Here is a 20,336-nt window from a genome sequence, read left to right on the forward strand (position 1 = left end):
CCTCTTGGGGGCGGGTCATTTAAACGACCGGATGTGACGCATCACATGATGCCCAAATGACAAACCGTCACTTGACTTGATGTTGGCATGGTACTATAGTGACAAACCAAAGTTCGTTTGTCACCCATTTGCACTTTATATGTTTTATATGTTTTTAAACTCGCGTTTTACTATTTTATAATATATTAACAATGCACGTCATGTGTGTCGTAGAAACACACATGTGTGTGTGAAATCACCAGCTGCTGGCCCGACAGGAACATAAAGCTAACCAGCTAAGTATAACTGCAGTGAGTAGAGGTCTTTGTTTTGAACCCGAAGACCAAACTAAAGGTCTGTAAGAAGAATGTGTTGAACATGAAGAGAAAAGTGGTCAGATTGAGACTCAGCCCCAACGAAGAGGCTCAACTCATACGAGAGGAACATGACAGGAGGAGAAAACTACGAATACAACAGGTAATATGCGCTCTGACTCTGGATGTATGTTAAGGTTCAAACCAAAGTTATACTTATATTGTTAATGTTAACATTTTGTTTTGTGTACATAAGAGTATTTTTCTTTGGCTTCCTTTAATAAGACAATACAGCAGCACAAATAGATTATAACAACAATAATAATGATGATAAACCGTAAAATGATTTTCTTTAGAGTGCAAAGTATCTCATTTGCTGTTCTTTACCCCCTTTGTTGCAATTATTGACTCATAATCTTGCACGTCTGACTGCCTCTAGCCCTACAAGCAGAACCCAATGCTACTGAAGTTTCTGACATTTTTTAGACCCCGAGCATGGGGTCCTATTCCACCTCCACCCTGCCACCGTTGGCACGCACACATAAATAAACGTAAACACCTTCGGATAAGTCCTTCTGCGCTCTTTGAGGACTTTTTTTTCGCGTGAGGGCTTCTGAATGTGTGAACTTTAAGTACCTATAAATACCGCTGCGAATATCTCCTGTGGCGCGGAAGCCGTTAAGTATTTTTAATCTTTGTTTGACCGATTTGGTCGCTTTGATTCTTCTCTTCCTTCCTTGTTTATTGACACCTCATTGTACCGCCTATCTGGCTAGCTAGTGGCGCTATAGCTATGACAGAGCAGATCAGAGGCAGGAACGTAGCCGGCACAAGCCAACCGCACATCGGGAGGCGGTACAATAAACGGTAAATAAACAAGAAGAATCAAAGCGACCAAATCGATCAAACAAAGTTTAAAAATACTTAACGGCTTCCGCGACACAAGAGAATTCGCAGCGGTATGTATAGGTACTTATAGTTGACACCTTCAGAATAATGCAAACGAAAAGAAGACGTCAAACGGCGCAGACACGATGTTACAGAGGATATTTATGTCCGCGTTCCAACATTCCCATACGAAAATATTGATACGCACAGGGACCCTACGCAAAGTGACATCCAAATTTCAGAAAAGCTTTACGGAGGGTTCCGAGAGGGGCTAGACTGCCTCTAAAGCAGTGGTTATCATAGCCGCAATTTGCAACTCTTTGCAACCATTATAATGGGATGAATCTAGAGTTGCAATACCCTCCATTGACTCCCCATTCATCCAATTTGCTTTTGCGATCTGCTTGTATTAAACAACGTTAAACTCTCCAACATTGCATCTCTAGGCCAAGCTTGAATTATCCTTTTTCAATCTGCCAAGCTTTTGTTTCATAAAAATCCACTGTAGACATGTTATGAGCTACTTTCTGTCAAGCAATTCTCTGCAGGTGATTCTTTTTCTAAGTGCTGGAGTTTGGAAGCACTCGTTTTTATTAACGGGTTGCGCTGCTGCCTCCTGCATTATGTGCAAATGTGAAACGGGTTGTACGCATTGAGTGCTTCCAAACTCCAACACGTAGAAAAATAATCACCTGCAGTCTGAAGAGAACTTCTTGACAGAAAGTAGCTCATAACATGTCTACAGGGATTTTTTCTGAAACAAACACTTGGCAGATTGAAAGAGGACAATTCAAGCTTGCCCTACAGCTGCAATGTTGGTGAGTTTAACGTTGTTTAATACAAGCAGATCGCAAAAGCAAGTTGGATGAATGGGAGTCAATGGAGGGTATTCATCCCAGATTCATCCCATTATAAAATAATCTAGAGTTGCAAATTGTGGCTATGGTTGTCATACATTTTAATGTCAAGGACACCAGCTCAGTGGCCTTGTGGTTAGAGTGTCCTTCCTGAGTCTGGGAGGTCGGGGGTTCAATCCCTGGCCAGGTCATACCAAAGACTATAAAAATGGGACCCAGTGCCTCCCTGTATGGCACTCAGCATCAAGGGTTGGATTGGGGTTAAGTCCCTGCGACATGCTAGCGTTATGTCCAGGGGGTGTACGGTGTACTGTACATGTACATCAAGCTGCCTCACACTACAAAAACAGGAGATAGGGTCCCGCTCCTGCCCTATGGGCCTCATTGCTCTGCAAGGCTTAGACCAAATTGATATACATTTGACTGTGTATTTTAAAGTACTGTATAGAGAGTATGCACATGCATAAGTTTCCCATCAGAACACGCCCCCCTCATATAGACTGGCAAAACATTGAGCAGCATGGAGTGTTGGAGTTTGGAAGCGCTCGTTGGAAATCACTCAACCGTCCTGCGTACCACCTGTTTCTAAATGTCACTTAACCCATTTAGGCTTGACGTCGATTTTTTTTAAAGTATTCTGAAAGAATATATATTCAAAGATTTGTGCCGCATTTTCACGATTTTTCAAAAATAGCAGACCTACAAGCTCGTAGCGTGCTATGAGCTTGTAGATCTGCTATTTTTCAATAGCTAAAGTATAACATAATGCTTAGTTAAAACACCAAAAGGGGTTCCCGTACAGAATGGGATAATGCAGGAGGCAGCAAAATGTTGTGTTTTTGAAAACAAGCACTTCTTGACAGAAAGTAGCTTATAACGTTTCTATGGTGGATTTTTAGGAAACAAAAACTTTGCAGATAGAAAGAGATAATTCAAGCTTTTCGTACAGCTGCAATGTTGGTGAGTTTAACATTGTTTAATGCAATCAGACAGGACTTCTCTGTTTGGATGAATGGGCTGTCAAGGCCAGAAAGTAGTTTTTTTGGGCGTTCCCGCATACCTTCCAGGTACGATGATGCGCGCATAGTTACCCTCTATTCTGCCAGGGTTCCCCACTTCCCAACAGATTGTGATTTTTCTAAAATAACACATTTTCAAAAATAACCAATCTGCAAGCTCACATACAGTATGAGCTTTTTTCGAATAGACAAAAATTCCAAATATTCCTCATTTTGCAGAGGAGGCCTTGAACCTCCCTCAAGGACCCCTGGCGTTCCCCTGGGCTGGACACCCACATTTTGAAAACCATGTTTATAAATGTGCAGCTTCTTCAACCATTTGATGTTCAACACACCCAGTGGATGTCCATCCATGTGCTGATGTTTGTTGGATGTCCACGCAGGTGCGTGAACAGCAGCGGAACATCGCGCTGCACATCCGCAGCGAGGTGCAGCGGAGACGGGAGAGAGAGCTGCAGAACCTGGAGGATCAGCTGAGGAGCGACTGGGAGCGTCAGAAGAGAGAGAGGATAGAGACCCTGCAGAAGTTATACCAGCAAAGCCTGGAACAGCTTGGACAGGGCCACAGGAGTGCAAAAGAAAATGTAAACATGAGGAGTACACATGGTGCCTATATATATTATCATATAGCACACGGCTCAAACCCTCAGTGTTAATTTAATTTAACTCTTGAGAGCATACATATGTAACCAAACGGGTTACATTTCTTGTTCTTGGAGATACGAATGGATAAATTAACATATTTTACTGTGTAATAATCATCAGTAGAAAGTAACCCATGCTGCATTATGCCATAAAATATAAAATAATGTTTATGATTTACTTATGAATAGATCCCTCAACTGTGCATTTATGTTTAATTATGTTTGAGCCAGGAACCTGACTGGGCAGCGATAGCTCAGAGAGAAGAGGAGAACCAAGCAAAAGCAGAAGAGCGTTACAGAGAGGCCCTGCAAGAGCTCAAATCACAGAGGTTGAAAGACCATGAGGAGCAAACTCGGTGAGCATTACAGTCCAGAATAGGGTTATTTCATGACCGACATGTCTGACTGCATTTCAGTCTAATGCTCTCCACTTTTACAGTTTCATCACAGCAAGGAAGAAGGCGCTGCAGGCAGAAAGGGAGAGGGCAACAAAAGTGGCCAGCCTCCCACCACCTCCACTGCGCCCCATTGAGGTGATATGCCAGGCTCCCAAGCCTCCCGATTGTCAAAACACAATTTAGAATGACATAGTAGACTAAGGGCAGATTCACACTGCAGTCGGTTTCATTTAAACTGTTCCCGAATACGATTGCCTGGTCTCCGCTGTCCATGATTCACATTGTCCCTGATTCTTCCGCCCGAGTACACTTCATTCAACTGTATTCAATGCATTCACATTGCAGCGATCCGTATCCGAGTACACGTCATTCAACTGTATTCAATGCTTTCACTTGACTTCACGAGTACACTTCAATCAGTCTCGAGACTATACCGCCATGTGGTCCCGGGAATGGTTGGGTGATCCGCTCCCGGGAACGGTACGCAACATTCACACAACCTCAACATCTGCCACCCGGGACCATAGTGTGAATCTGCCCCAAGCCTACTGTTAACCGACAATATTGGATAATGACATTTGTTAAGTGAATGTGGCAAACAAACAATATTACATTTAAATTTAGAATTGGGCTGAATGATATTGGACAAAACAAATCTCACAATCATTTGGTCTGATTATTTTGCAGCATTATTAACATGGATATGGTGTTATAAATTCTACTTAGAATACAATGTTTGTTTGTTTGTTTGTTTGTTTGTTTGGTATTATTAAAATTTCTCTTTATTGTTCGAACAGAATATAGACCCCAAGAAACAGCATGTAGTGAAGAAATCAGATGTGAACTCCTTCTCTGCGACCTACTACCACATGCCTGAGACCACAGTGGATAGGGAAGTTGAGTCAACACAGGTACGTCTTTCCGTAATCCTGAAGCTGGCATCACATTTGAAATGTCTGTTGCAATGTACTGTAGTGTACTGTATAAATAAAATAATCAAGAAGGGATAATAAAATGTTTTAGCATCTAGAGAACCAGAGGTAGAAAGATATCCCAAAAATGTTCTCCACTTGATATGTGCATTGTTGATGATTCTACAGCCCAATGCCCATGAGATGGCAGAACAGGAGGCACAGAGGCTGCAGGAGTTGGGGAGGGAGGCTGAAAGGGGGAGAGAAGAGCAGCTGGAGAAGGCTCGTCTGAGAGGAAAGCACGCCCTGAGGAGAGAACGCCTCACTCAGGTATCATCAGAATCGCAGTTCTCCCAGCAAACATAATATATAGTGTAGCATTTAGGTAGGGGATTTCTAACAAATGGCATACCCACTGCTACTAAGGTTTTGTTTGGCTGCAAACATTCCTTTTACAGAAGTTTGTGGGTCTTGCCTTTCCTTTTAAACCGTACTTCTGTCTTGTCGTATACATTTAGTTTGTTCTTTTTTTGTCCCTTTTCTTCTCTAGGACCGTGAGCGTTTCCTCACCGAGCTGGAACACATGCAGCAGACAGACCTACTGAGAAGAAGACGCCAAGTGTCCCAGATGCCTGCTCAGATCTTCCAGCCTCTGTACAAGAGACAAGAGTTCATGGTGGACTGCCAGAGGGAGATGGAGTTTGCTTTCGAGGACATGTACACAGGAGAGAGGAGTAAGAATACCCAGGAAGTTTGGGTTTACAGCTCGATATAGTAACTAGTACCATTTTATTGTCTGTTGACAATTGAAATTAATGCATAATAACACTACAGATGTATAATACAATATTGTGGTCTGGATTCAGTTCACCTACAAACTAACTTATGTCTACAAGGCCCGGATAACACATTTACCCAGGTTTACCCTACTTCTGTGGTATTCTATTGAGCCTTTCCCTGTATGTATCCATGTAGGGGTGAAAGGTGACCTGTTACTCCAGCTGGTGCCAGAGCCTCTACCGGCCCAGTCCACAGACAGCCAGAATGAAGACCTGGACCTGACCCTGGACGATGTCGCCACAGCAGAAGAGACAGGCCCTGATCAAGAGCAGATGGGACACCTGGGGCAAGAAACGGGTAAAGAGCTTGGCTCCTCCCCCATAGCAAGTTAAGGAAGTGGTACACATGGTAGCTTTAGGATCTATACCGACATATCAGCATTGTTGTTAAAATAACATGTAAGTAAAAGTGTGTATAATACGGAATTCTAGTGTGTATAATATATGTGTAATCGGTCCTGACTTTTTTGTTGTAGTGGAGTCCTCCCTGCCAGCGAGGCCTGCTCCCAGACGGGCATTGAAGAGGCTCCTGAACCGCATCAGGACCCAAAGAGACCACCAGTGGAGCAGCGAAACAAGCCTCGTTCCCACTGGCCACCCGCCACCAACCACCACTGAAGATCAGGTACCCGAACATGACTCGACTATCGACACAGGCTCTTTGTCCAGTGAGGAGAGAGTGCAACCATGCACTGCCAGACACAAGCTCCTTCAGCCTTCCCATTCGCCACCAGGTACATCTGCTAGGATCAAATCTTTTTGTTAATATATACTTTCTTATCTTATCTTCCTTTTATTTCCTGTTGGTCAAGTCACTTTGTAACTGTTCTTTGGTGACAGCGAATAATGTGTTTTTTGTTTTTTAATCTAACCAGCACTGGAGACTACAGAGGAGACAGTTGTGGCAGGGACATTGGTTCTTCCTGACATGCTGGCTAACAAGATGCAGGAATTTGAATTGGAGCGACAGGAAAGGGTATGTACCCATTCAGAGCCACAGGCTTGCACTGATTGGTATCTGTTGATGTACTGGCAAACATTTCTGCCAGTATCTCGCTTTATAACTGTCAACATTACAGACTGATTCATTTGTTACCACCAGCAATCTAAGATAATGTTGAGATAAATAGGAAGCATTAATGTCCTCCAGGAAGAGGAGCTGGAGAGGGAGAAGCAGCAGCAGATATCCTTACTCCAGGAGCTAGAGGAGCAGAAGGCCAGGCTGGAGCAGGAACTGCTACAAGCCCAGCAGGAGAGAGAGACCCTGAAGGCTGCTGTAACCCAGGACCTACCTGTCTGCCAAGCGGAAGTACCTGTCAGTGTCCATGATATGCACACACACTCACACTCACTCTCACACTCCCCCTCTCCTTTTCATTGGAAAGGGCTAAGTAGACCTATGGCAATATGTGCTATTATCGGATTTGGTATCTACCTTAGTTGTGAAGTAAGCATATAAGTCAGCCAAAATGTTTATTTGGGCACTAAGGAAGATCATTTTGTCATGTGTCAAAATCAGTATAGCACACTTAAATCGTCTTTTTTTTTACTTTGTTTTCCTACAGTCAATGCCTACAGCAGCTGAAAATGACCACAACACAAGGATCAGGGAATACCAGCAGCGTCTCCTGGAGCAGAATAAGTGTGTTTTAAATCTACTGGCTAGTGTTATCAATTATCATCTAAATAATTTATAGAAAGTAAATGAGCTGAGTAATAAAGGGTTATTGGACAAAAGTAGATTGTCTATTTGTATACAATTGTCTGAATGTTGTGTGTCTTGAGTTTAGAGTTCACAAACGATCACTGGAAGTGGCTCGCCAGCGACTGCAAGAATACCAGCGAAGTCTTCAAATCCGTAACATGGCCGCCAGATCAGCAATGCCCCTAGCTGTACCTCCAGGCCTTGTTCTCCCTCCCACCCATAGCATTGACCAAACTGTCCCTCTACCTCTAGTACCCCATTTGCAGCCTCTCAGTGGCTGCACAATGCTACCCTTCATTGCTGAAGCAAATGGTAAAACCCAGATCCCAGTGATAATCCCTACCAGAGAGTCAACTGCTGTGCCATTGCCTCCCCCACTCTCAGCCTTCTCAGGTCCTGGTTGGAATTCAGGACCTGGTGAAGTTGTTCACTCCAGATCCAGGCCAATGCTATTGGAATCTGCAGCAGTGAGTCTCAGGGACCAAATAGCCCTGGATGCTGTTTGTCTGACTATCAACACAAGGGAGAGAGTGACAGAACATCTCCCTGAGCGACTGAGAGCCTCTTCAGCCTCCGCAGACTACAGACCACTCACAATCCATCCATCAGCTTGCAGTATTCCTCCCCCACCTACTCTCCCTTTTGTACAAGACATTAACCATGGTATTACAAATCCACCAACACAGGCCTTCCCCCGGGCCATGTCAATGGTGACCAGGGTGTGTGATCTGGAGAGGCAGCGGCAAGAGCTACAGGAGGCTCATAGCCGTGCGCTAGCACAGAGGGAGGCACAGCAGAGGGAACGTGAACTTCGTCCTGAGCGACTAAGACCTTCTCCAGTCACCACAGCCTATCCAGACCATAGTCTACTCACAATCCAGCCAGCACATCGCGGCATCCCTCTCCCACCTACCCTCCCTCCTGTCCAAGTCATTAACCAAGGTATTACACGTCCACCATCACGGGGTTCAGAGAAGCCTGCTGGGATTTGTGAGCAAAGCTTTCCCCAGCCAACATCACAGCTGCCCAGGGAGGGTGATCTGGAAAGTCTGAGGCAAGAGCTGAAGGAGGCTCATAGCCAGGTGCTACGGCAGAGGGAGAATGTTTCACAGCAGCAGAGGGAGCGGGAGGAGGCGAGACGGAGGCAAGAGGAGGAAAGGGACCAGATGAGAAGGCAAAGGGAGGCCCTGCAGACTCTACTCAACAGTGATGCACAGGTGACTGGGTCCTGGGACACGTTTTGGCATGTTTAAAATTGTACAGGTTGCTACATTTTCCCCAACAATGCGTAACATCAGGTGATTTCATGAACTGAAAGAGCCAGACAGATATATTGGTTTGACTTTATTGATGACATCATTGTCGATTCTACGTTTTTCAAAATGATTTCGTTTTTTGTACTTCATGACAAAATATTGGTCAAAGTATTGGTAATTGATCATCTGGCATTGGCCAGGCTCTTCTCCAGAGCAGGGCTCATTTGCAAATTGAAAAGGTTGATTTCTTCACTGTACCATGCATTGCGTCTTATCCAAAGTGCTTTACTGTACATTGTGCATTACACTCTATCCATTCACACAAACATTCACACACCAACGGAAGAGGCAACCATGCAAGGCAATGAAAGCATGTTATTCCGAATTCAAAACATCAGTGGTAGTGATTTCTACCGCTGCAAAATGTCGGAAAACTAAACACCCAAGTCACATTTGTGTATATTCCTACTGCCTAGTAGTCCATTCCCTTTTCAGACCACCACCTGCTTCTGTCTGGTTGTCTGACACTTTATCTCACCACAGTGCGGCAGTGGAAAAGTTTAACTTTTCTCAACTTTTTTTAAGTCTGTTTTTAGGGTCTAGTCATATATTTCAAACTCAAGGCCTGGGGGCCAAATCAGGCCTGTGAATGAAATATCTTTGGCCCCCGGGATGAAGTCCCACAATGCACTTGCGAGTGCATTGTCACATCGAGGGCCCGCAAGCGCAAGCATGCGTCTTCTCTTCACTATTGATCAGCAGTGAAAGTATATCACTTGTGGTCAACTTTCAGCTACCCCTCTCCCCAAAAATGGCCCGTGTGTTGAAACACAGTCCGGCCCTCGACTTGTACCAATTTATTTATTTTGTCCCACTGTGTATTTGAGTTTGACATCCCTTAGTGTCATTTGAAGCTTATTGGTAAAATATTATTTTCCACTACTTAATCCGTTCCCCATAGCCTGCTCCAGAGACTGTCGACGTAGTTTCAGAGGACATTGGTGCCATGCGCCTCAAACTTCTGTCATCCCTGCTCAAAGCAATGGAGGAGGCTAGTGGAGGCTCTTTGTCACATCTACAAGAAGACGGTACTGCACACAGCCAGCCACCCACCAGTGGTAAGCAATTAGTGTCTTTCTTTCTGCTGGTTTCCCTTAAATTCCCACGGCAGAAAGTGAATTGTTTCATTGAGATTTCTACTGGAATTTCAGGTTTTAAATATTGCATAATTGCATTGATTTCTCATTTTCTTTAGCTCCCACCACCCTGGCTGATACAGCTGCCCCACCACTGCACCTCGCTCCTCGGCCAACCAAACCGCCAGTGGCCCGGGTCAGGCTGGGCACCATAGAGATCACATCACAACATGAGCTCAGTGCCATTCAGGAAGTGGAGACTCCAGTCAATACCAGCATAGTCATTGGTGAGCCAAGAGAGCCCATTTCTTTCCCCAGAAACTGTTGAGACGAGGTGCTGCATTATATAAAAGTCATAGTTTAGAGAGAGGTGAGGTGCTCTGTTGTTGTAGAAAATAATACTTTATTATGCTAAAGTATATTCGTATCCGATTAAGGTCTCAAAAAAGAGTTATAACACTCTTCAATGTGATATCCTGTATATTTATACAAATCCTGTAAATAAATCTGAAAGAAAAGAAAACTATAAAAGTGCCCCTCGGGGCACATGTCTCCACCAGGCCAGGTCAGGTTGTGGCCTCCTGGTTGTGCTATAATAGGCCAATGTGAAAAGGGTGCCATTTCTTCTTACGCCTTGGATGGAAATGTGTTTTGCAAAATCCACCTGTTGGTGGCGCTATAACAGGCCAATGTGAAAAGGGTGGGATATATTCCTCAGCCTAGTAGGAAAGTCTGTGAAAGAGTTCACGTATATTGCACGCTGTGTTCATGATTTGAGGCTTTTTGTTAAAAACGAGCCAATCCTGCAAACTTTGAAAGCCAATGTTAGCCAATTATTAGTAGCCAATATCGGACAGATCTGTCTTGAACACATGACTATAGAGATACTGTGTAACGATTTGCAGGATTTTTGGACATTTCTGGAAATTTTGGGGCAGAGGGTCATCGTTGGCATCCAGGTAGTGTGTGACAAAAAAACAACACAACAAACAGATTCATTTGCTTCCCGGTTCTAAGGGAAGCAATGACTTGTATTTCCATAGCACAACCTCAACTACTATACTGTGTTGTGAGTATTATAAGCAGACAGAATTTATTCCTGGGTCGGGCACTTCGCAGAACCTTTACAAAACCCACGATCAGGGTGCATTGCATGGGTTTTTCTATTGTGAACTTATTTTCCAAATTGAAAGGTACTATATGAGTTCAATATTCCATTTTGTGTGTGTCCACAGGTCCAGAGGACAGTGTAAATGTGTCGGCATGTATTTTAGACAGTGTCACATACCCAGAGGAAGAACCAGAGACCTCAGTGGGTTCTCACTGGTCTTCCCATACTTCCTCGAGCAGAGGGGATCTGTCTGCTGGGAGCGGGACTGACTCTGTGTCAGCCTCGGGGGCAGGAAGTTCCAGCAAGATTTCCTGGCGAGAGAGACTGTTGATGGAGGCAGGGACCTCCCCAGAATCTGGTACTGTATATAGTTGATATTGTATACTGTTATATGTTAAACACGGACTTGTCCCAATAGGTTATCCATGTCTATAATAAGGTGTGGAAATACACGTACATGGTCAGATAATATCTCTGGATGGCTCTTAAATGTATGTGCTGTGAAACCCTGCATCAATGGATCTGTACTAGTGTCGCCACTGCAAATGTATTTACAGTATATGTGTTGTACTTTCCAAATAAACGTGATTTACATTATTATTTGTACACATGCAGGGAAGTTTCCACTCACTCCTAAACATTTGTGTTTCAGAATCACTCCCTCCAAACGTCTCTCAGGCCTCCTCTGACTCAGGCAGAGGAGGTACTTCTTATATGGGTCCTGCTATCGACTGCTGCAAATCCCCCGTAGAGGTTAGTTCACCAACTAAAACAACACCTTTATCTGTGTGCTGAGTTGCACACATTGTAGTTCATGTATTGTCTCCCTCTGAGGTTCGCCACTGTGTGGATCAATGATGAAAATTAGCCAAATCTGAGGACTTGACACTGGTCCATGATTATGCTTGAGGAGCATTGTGTGTGTGTTTAAGTGTACATGCATGTGTGCGCCTGTTGGTGTGTGTCTGTGTATAAAGATTGTTTTTGTCTGAGAGAGTGTGTGTATGCTGAGCGATGATGCAAACATAAGCACCTGAAGTGTATTTAATACACTTTGTGAGGGTTTCTACACTTGAACTGAGCTCAGTCTGTAAAATTGCATGTTTACTAAACCTTAGAATGACACCAAAAGAACCATTATCCCCCCTTACTAAACCTGTATCTTCAGTCTACTTATAGACCGCCTGACCCTGACTTCTCCACCACCATCTCCACTGGCAGCTACGTCACCTCCGATCCTGATCAAAGCTCAGCCCATTCAGGTGAGGGAAACGAATCTGTGGTAATGCTTGCTTGTTTGTCTTGCTCCACTTGTAAATGCATTGTTTTCTTCTTTCCTTCCACCTCCCTACAGATGGCTCCCAGCATCTAGCCACCAGGTCTGGTGCTGAAAGAGGAGCGGGTGCTGCAGGCTCACTAGATTTCACCCCTACGTCCAGAGAAAGCTTTTCCTCTCAGGAGGAGTCTGCATTAGCCACTCCTCGTCCAGCCACAGACGCCCTGTTCCATGACAGCAACATCCATCGTATCATAGATAAATACACCAGGGAGCTCGACTTCTCCTTCAGCACAGGTGGGAATGCTTGATTGCCATTTACTAGAGTCTTGACCGATGCCAGATTTCTGCCTACCAATTATTTACATTATTTACACTATTTTGGTTTAATTGGCACAGCCATCCAAAACAAGAAGGAAGAACAGAGCGACCCACAGGCTGGCGCCATTGTCCATAGAATTGCATTGTGACTCGATTACCCAGAAGCCCTGGGAAGCGAGCGTCATTTTTGTTTTTCACGTGATCCAAACGTGTCTGCGGAAAACCTTGTATGTCTTAAAAGTTCAAAATCTGCCGATAAAACAAATAAGACATAAATCGGGGAAGTCGGGTTCGGCAGGGAAAGAGGTCTTTATCAATTAGGTCAGGAAAGTCATGCTTGGGATTCAATGTGTTAAAATGTTTGAGAAATACAACAAATGTGTGTCTGGGAGGGGGGGGGGGGGGGGTCTCAGCTTTTGTCAGATGTAAGAATGGATCTCCAAGGAAAAAGGTTGGGAACGATCAATGGATAAAAGCGCATTTACCTCATTGAATGTTTGTGTTCCTCTTGCTTCCATCTCCAGTGTCCTCTCCAGACAGAGGTGGCTCCTATGTGGAGGAAAGCGGCTCCTCGGTGGTCCAGCAGTCATGGACAGGAGTTCCGGACAGCGGCATCAACGAGGAGAGGCCTGTAGACTCTCTGTCTGTCCCCTCAGAAACGCCTTCAGTTGCACAGAGACATGTCTTGGTGTGTTTTTCTTTCCCCTCATGAGTCCACATCACTCACAGCCGATTTAGTCATATTGTTTCATGGGATATTGATCTAATGTAACATTTGATAGCATGTCCTTTTCCCTGTCTTTCAGGAGTGGGACAACACAGTCAACCAGATCTTGGCTCGCTTCTCAGGCCATGATGCCTCTTCGCTGGCCGATAACCAAGAGCAGGACACTTCTTTCAGGCCACTCATTGGCCAGCTTGCAGATCAGTCATCCTGCCTATCTTTCATGCCACTCATTGGCCAGCTGGCAGATCAATCATCCTGCCTAGCCTCAGACCAGAGAGACTCGACCATGGAGCAACTTACTGGCCAACAGTCATCTCTTTCATCCATGATAGGTCCTCCTCCCCTGCATCAACCATCAGCTCATTCGTCAATGGTTGCTCCACCGCCAGGTCAACCATCAGCGCATTCAACCATGATTGGTCCATCCCCAGGTCAACCGACGGCACATTCATCCATGATTGGTCCACCGTCGGGTCAATCAGTCTCTGTAAGCAGCACGGACCAAGGTGGATGGGACTCCACTTTGAGTCGTATCATGGGCAGACTCTCCAGTCACCAGTCAGGCTCCCATCATGGCCTGAGTGGAGCACAGAAAGTCTATGCTGCTGGCCAGCTGATTGGTCAGATGGAGTTGGGGCAGTCATCTGTGTGGTCGGATGAAGGGCAGGATTGCCACATGAGACCACTGTTGGCAGAGTTGGACGAGTCTGCTGTCCAGAGGAGTGGAAGTTCAGGTAAAGGATGGGTGGTATATTTATATTTATATTTATGGCTGTATATACCGGTACACATTTCCTTTCCTTTTAGCTTCTCTGCACCTCCTTACAGGGGTAAAATTAACAGCAACCCTTGACAATGTTTTTGAAGTTCCCATTCTAAAAACAAGTTTCAAATCAATAAGTTAAATTGGTAGAATTATTTTATTTATTCATTGTGACAAGTGAAAAACACAGAACACAAAGTGCCTGACAGTGGTAGTTGCACATGTGAGACCTAATGTTTGTCTTTGTGAGAGTTGATATGAGATCATATTTTAAGTTTCTGAAACAAAGTAATTTTGTGCGTAGGTGAAAGAACCAGCGTGGATCTTGCAGCCCCAGTTGTAGGTCCTGATGCTCAGTCTCTCGGTCCCCCTGTCTCTGGGCTGGATCCACAGGATCTCAGCTTGCAAGCCACTACCCGTGCACCAGAACTGGACCCAGAAAGAAGTGAAGGCGAGTCACTTTTACATTCATGTTCAGCTGACCTGAAATTGTAATGAATTTATTTAATTCAGGTCCAGATTCAAAAGATCTTTATTCAGTAATTACCAATGGTTTGATAGTCTAGTAATCTTTAATGTCAGACCATTTGAATATAATATAATTTATACTTTATTGTTTCAACAATGGGGAAACAGGCCCAGGCCGTGGCGTAACGGTCTGGGCACCGGACTGGTAATCCAGTCGCAGTGTGCCGCGGGTTCGACTCCCGAGCCCGACACGGCCTTTACTGCATGTCATCCCCCCATCTCTCTCCCGTTTCCTGTCAGCCTACTGTCTGTCCCTTCAAAAATCAATAAAAAGGCATAAGCCGCAAAAAAAAAGAAAAAAGAAAAGAAAAGAAAAAACAATGGGGAAACACATCAAAATTAAGTGACATATTTCTGGAAATACCATACATACCATGCAATTAACTACAATGTACAATGTACTATTATATTCTATAAACGGTCTTTGTATTGTAACTAAAACTATGCGGGCACTGCACTTTTACCCTGTTTTTTTTTGTTACAATTTTGCAATGTAATTTTACAATTGATTTTGAAAAGTGCTTCAATCACATTTGTATTACCGGTAGTAGGTGACGGTGTATCACTGATAGGGGAGCCATATTAACAGTTTCCCTCAATCTCCTTCAGTGTTTCCAGCCTCAGACTCTTTCCACCCTCTCCTGGCGGAGGTCACTCACAACGAGACAGTAGACCCTTCCATGACATTTCACCTTCCTGAACAGGAAACACCCTCTACTTCACCTGAAGGAAGTGAACAGTCGGCTATTGAAGTGTGCAATATCTTGACATATTCAACAGAGGAAGATGAGATGGGATCAATTGCTGAACCTTCAGTCATGTCTGACCCCTCCCCAGACCGTCTTCGAGCAGAAGAACCTTCTCTCTCCCAAACTGGCCACACAGCCCTCCAGGAATCCTTCGATCAGCTCAACATATCCCAGTGTCATCCTCACGAATCTGTAGACTTTGTCTCTCCCATTGACCAGGAGGGGGAGCTAGTAGCTCTCAGCCTGCCTAGTGGTGATTGTCCACCAACCCCAAATGCATCACTGCTAGAGAGAGAGTCAAATGTTCAAAATCAGAAAGAATACAACCATGAAAACATCTGGGAGCAAATAGTGGTAAGTGTTAAATTTAGTAGTTCATGAGAAAGTGGAATATGAATATATTTTTATTCCACTGACTGGTGTTATTAATACTTTTCTCATTTGGGAGTGTGGTTTGCATTCATATGATCGGTTGAAATCCCAGCCCACACCAATGATTCGCAACGCAATCACGTCTGAATTGACCCATTCCCAGTTGGTGCAGTTTGCCGAGCATTTGCAACTTGTTGTGTTGCAAATAAATGGCGTGGACCTTGCTAAAGAATACTTTCCCCTTCCAATCAGGGCCGTGTCGGTAATGAGAAGGGGATCCTGGAAGAATCTCAGTTAACATTGGTGAGCCTGGCAGACACCACACTGGAGGACCAGGATACAACCACCACTGACGAGAAGGAACACGAAGGAGAGCTCAGAGAAGAGGAAAGGATGGAATTACAGAAAGGCCAAATAGAAGAGGTCTGGCAAATATTGTGTTTGAAATTAAACCTTTCCCCCGCTGTAGACTTTCACTGACTACATTTCAGTTGTCCAGTTATTTCCAAAATGCTGATTTTTGTTATCCTAAATCAAAATACTATTTCACCAGCATTGCTTACAGTTCAAATGATTTTCTTTAGATAATCTTATTTTCTAGTCATCTATTTGGTAAGATTTTGGAATTACATTTTGCACATATTCTTTTTGACGAGTCTCACTACAACACCTGTATTCTTTTTAGCAGGTGGAACCAAAAGAGGAGAGTGTTGTTAACTTTGAGGAGGAGAGAACCCAGCCGCACACAGGTGAAATTCATAAAGCATAGTCTATTTGATCACATTGGCATCACATTTTTACCTTTCTCTTAAACTCACTCATCAGTTACAGAATTTAGTTTTAAGTCACAGCTATTTAGAGTTTGTTGTGGGGGGGGGGGGGGGGGGGATTCCTTCAAATTTTAACAATGTGTACCCTCTGTTTCTGACACAATAAAGACAAATCTAATTCTGTGTCGTGAAGATAAAACAAACAAATGGGTGTGACTGATAATGTGCAGGACATTATTTGTTTGTCTCCTTGATTTACAGAGATGCTCCTGGAGTTCCAGTGGAATGCCACTTCGGGATTACAGGAGGACTTCCAACAGAAACATAGGGCTCTGCTTCAAAGATCTACTAGAAGGGTGGAAGAAATCAAGGCTAAAAGAAACCGAACTATGGCCCAGACTAAGGTCCAAGTCCAACCTGAAGAACAGCCTAAAGCCAAAGACATTCTTTCCTTGTCGTGCAGAGCCAGGTCCATCCCAGGACGGGCTGAGGAAAGGACCACTGACACTTCTCATGTCACTTTAGTGGATTCCACACACAAGAAGCCAGAACTTTCTATTCCAGGTTCCACACACAAGAAGCCAGAACTTTCTATTCCAGGTAAGAACAAAGTTTTACTGAAGTGGCGATTGAAGGTAATTTAATTTAGACTAAATCTGCCCAATGAATATGAAAGATTGCATATATCTAGGGTGTATGTCTACATACGTACATTTTCGTAGTAACAGTTTGCAGAAAAAAAGAACAGAAAAGTACAGTTCAATACAAGGTCTGCTAAGAGGATTAAAAACCCATCTAATAATGGGTAATCCAGTAATCCTACAGGTGCTGAAAAAGCACAAGTGATAGTTAAATAACATTGGTAAATAATAACCTCAAAGACGGATACAACAGTGAACAGTCCATGTTCAATCTACATGTATGTACTGTAACTTGGGTCCCATCTCTTTCTTTCAATCAGTGAGTGATTTGAGGCTGAAGAAGGTGGGTGAGGTGAAGATCTGTATGCCTGAGCAGAGGAAACTTGACGTTTCAGAGATGCACCAGAGAACACAGAGGTACAGACTGCTGAGATACCTTTTTGTACCCAGAGATGGTGATGTGATTAAAAAAAGTTAAGGTTCTATATGCTTATGGACCTGTTGGGAGTGCACTTTCCACCCTTAAATGCCTGTAATATGTAATAAGTATGCCAAAGAAGTACCTGATCCAACCATTCCTTGTTGGATGATGCATGATGCACTCTTATTCACCTCTGTATGGTTTTCCATCTTTCTCCAGGTTGTATGACCGTCTGGAGGAAGTGAAACGACAGAAGGAGTTCAAGGGTAGGCAGGACGCCTGTGCTAAAAATCGTCTGAAGGCCAAGGAGTTCCACAAGGTAAACTCTTGTTAAATCTATGTTGAACTTTGGTATAACCTTGAGTTGTGTACTGTAGCTAAATCCAAATAGTGTCTGTCATTATGAGAAAGACTTTACCCTATTTCATGTAAAATGGCTGCTGTGTAAAGGGTCAATAAGAATTACGCTGCCAATAAGCGTTGACGTTACCGCCATCAAACTAGAGGTCTGTAAATGTTAATAGTTTGTCAGATCACAATTTTTTTCTCCACAGAAAACCTTACAGAAACTCAGAGCCAAGAAGACCCTGCAATGACGGATATCATTGTTTTGTATTTGACCTTTTTAAAGAAACATGTATTATTATTTTATTTTTGTATTTATTTTTGGAGAAAATGTTTTTATTTCAGATACTGTTGATTACATAACAGCTGAGTCTAAGTTGTCTACATTTATTTTAAGTTAATTCATAATTGTTTGTTTTGTGTGTGAATTCTCTGGATGACACAATGGTTCCTTCCCACATTGGTCAAGTATTGATAAGCAGAAGCACTTTACACATGACCATTTAATAAACATTTTTGATACATTCAAATATACAAACGTGTTTGCTTACTGAAAAGTTAATTTCACTGCTCTGAGTTTATTGATTCTGCCACACTTTTGGATAAGAAAAGTCAGTTGGATAAGCTTTTTGTTTTTTAATCAATTTAAGTAGGTCTAAACACTGTATAATAGTTTTTTTTGGAAGGAAACGCCTGTTCACTCACTGCCCCTGAGTACTGTACTGTTACTTCAGTAAGCATCAGCATCTGTTTTAAGGTCCCCTTAAAAAGAAACAGTCCCCCTCATGCATTAGAAGGACAATATCAAGCAGTAAAAAGACCTCTTCAGGGGGAAATAGAATGAACACAGCTCAGAAATACTGGTAGTTTTCCATAGAATACACTTAGGTTGATGGATGCCTCATTTGAATAGGGTTATTTATTTATCACTAAGTTACTACGGTAACCATTCAAATGAACATTTTATTCTGAGGACTTGTATGAAATGTGGATGTTATGATAAAAGAACAACACACCCATTATGTGTATCCTTCACAGGACACAATGCATACTTCAACCAACCTTGTGAGTCTTGCTCTGCAGTCGGATGTTTACCTCAGCAGAATATATTCCACTGTCTTCTTTGGTCATATTTTTGATGATCAATTTGCCAGTTTCATGGCCCAGGCGGTGGCGTAAACGTCTGGGCACCCGACTGGTAATCCAGTCGCAGTGTGCCGCGGGTTCGACTCCCGAGCCCGACACGGCCTTTACTGCATGTCATCCCCCCATCTCTCTCCCGTTTCCTGTCGGCATCCTGTCTGTCCCTTCAAAAACCAATAAAAAAGTCGTAAGCCGCAAAAGAATAATAAAAAAAACTTGCCAGTTTCTACGGAGCCCCTGAATGGCCATGCATTCAAAATATATTTTATCTTGTACGTACAAGATAAAATATATTTTGAATGCATGGCCATTCAGGGGCTCCGTAAGTTTCTTAATTCAATTATGTGCAGTTTGAGTTTCTATATGGCCCATAGTAGGCCTATAGTCAACATCCTATTCTGTCATCTTGGTGCCAATTTTCCATAGGATGCCAGTGATGTGTTCAGTAACTATTAACTAACGGCTAGGTCCTGGATGCAATATGAAAACTCCCTCTGGAGGTAGGCCTATGTAGTTCACAACTTCTGTGTGCAGAAAATATAGTCATGTTGAACAATGACAGCAGTGAGTCGGTAAAGGTCTATACAATGAAGGGTAGTAGACACCTATTGAAGATTATTTTATGCTGACAATAATGTTGATAACCTATGTGAATGGACTTTGTCATCAACAATGCATGTCCTAAAAAGCTATACAAACACAAGACTGACTTTATTGTAGTAGAAAGTAGACCCTACTGTCTTTCCGACTATCCTTGGGATTGTTGGTGGGGGGTGGGTGGGATAGGGGGATTGAGTTTAAAAGAAAATATTTTCATATTTTGATATGTCTGTTTAATTCTTGCCCCTGGGTTTGTCACAAAAACTTGAATAAAAAAGAAAGAAAGTAGACCCTAAAGGCCAGGGTCAGGTGGTGGTTCATTTGGATTCAAATCCGATTCATCCATACATTAACACTAAACAGATATTGAAGAGTGTCACTGTTGTGTGGACTGTGGATCCAATTTCCTGACTCCGACTGTCGACAGCCAGGTGGGGGCGGTATTAACGAGTGTCATGATCGAGCGTCTCAAAAATAGGCTAAATAAATACACTGGAATACCCGGTAGTCTAAAAATATAGGCTACATTTTAAAGTTTACCTCTAGCCTACAGGGTAAGTGCATCTCAGGCCTTTTGCCTATTTCTTTCCCCTTAAAATGCCATTGACAATGAATGGACAATT

The 20,336-nt window shown here is 43.3% G+C and overlaps 1 protein-coding gene across 2 annotated transcripts; it reads left to right on the top strand.

Annotated features, from left to right (window-relative positions):
* The first annotated feature begins 76 nt into the window (after positions 1 to 76).
* cep295 (centrosomal protein 295) lies at positions 77 to 18,500 on the top strand. Of its 2 annotated transcripts, none has more exons than XM_083772978.1 (29): positions 77 to 456; positions 3,441 to 3,641; positions 3,933 to 4,057; positions 4,141 to 4,234; positions 4,897 to 5,010; positions 5,200 to 5,340; positions 5,561 to 5,744; positions 5,986 to 6,147; positions 6,326 to 6,583; positions 6,725 to 6,825; positions 7,000 to 7,164; positions 7,415 to 7,491; positions 7,640 to 8,771; positions 9,772 to 9,928; positions 10,066 to 10,233; positions 11,182 to 11,415; positions 11,710 to 11,810; positions 12,226 to 12,319; positions 12,412 to 12,630; positions 13,179 to 13,342; positions 13,461 to 14,115; positions 14,449 to 14,595; positions 15,282 to 15,775; positions 16,046 to 16,216; positions 16,479 to 16,542; positions 16,825 to 17,163; positions 17,525 to 17,621; positions 17,845 to 17,944; positions 18,180 to 18,500. In XM_083772978.1, exons 1-29 carry the CDS (start codon positions 358 to 360, stop codon positions 18,219 to 18,221), a joined length of 6,099 nt encoding a protein of 2,032 aa, XP_083629104.1. In that variant the 5' UTR covers positions 77 to 357; the 3' UTR covers positions 18,222 to 18,500. The 2 variants fall into 2 exon arrangements, with proteins under 2 accessions (XP_083629104.1, XP_083629105.1); XM_083772979.1 differs by having other exon boundaries at positions 16,482 to 16,542.
* The last annotated feature ends 1,836 nt before the right edge of the window (positions 18,501 to 20,336 follow it).

The sequence above is a fragment of the Protomyctophum parallelum genome (genome assembly GCF_964188405.1).
Source record: "Protomyctophum parallelum genome assembly, chromosome: 9".
In the NCBI taxonomy this organism is placed as follows: Eukaryota; Metazoa; Chordata; class Actinopteri; order Myctophiformes; family Myctophidae; genus Protomyctophum; species Protomyctophum parallelum.

What these genes read in the sequence shown, in the direction of transcription:
- cep295 (XM_083772978.1), top strand. Translation starts at nt 358, where the DNA reads ATGAAGAGAAAAGTGGTCAGATTGAGACTCAGCCCCAACGAAGAGGCT. An exon ending in GGAGAGAACGCCTCACTCAG is followed by an intron (nt 5,341 to 5,560) that starts GTATCATCAGAA and finishes TTTCTTCTCTAG; the next exon opens with GACCGTGAGCGTTTCCTCAC. An exon ending in CCAGAGGAGTGGAAGTTCAG is followed by an intron (nt 14,116 to 14,448) that starts GTAAAGGATGGG and finishes TTTTGTGCGTAG; the next exon opens with GTGAAAGAACCAGCGTGGAT.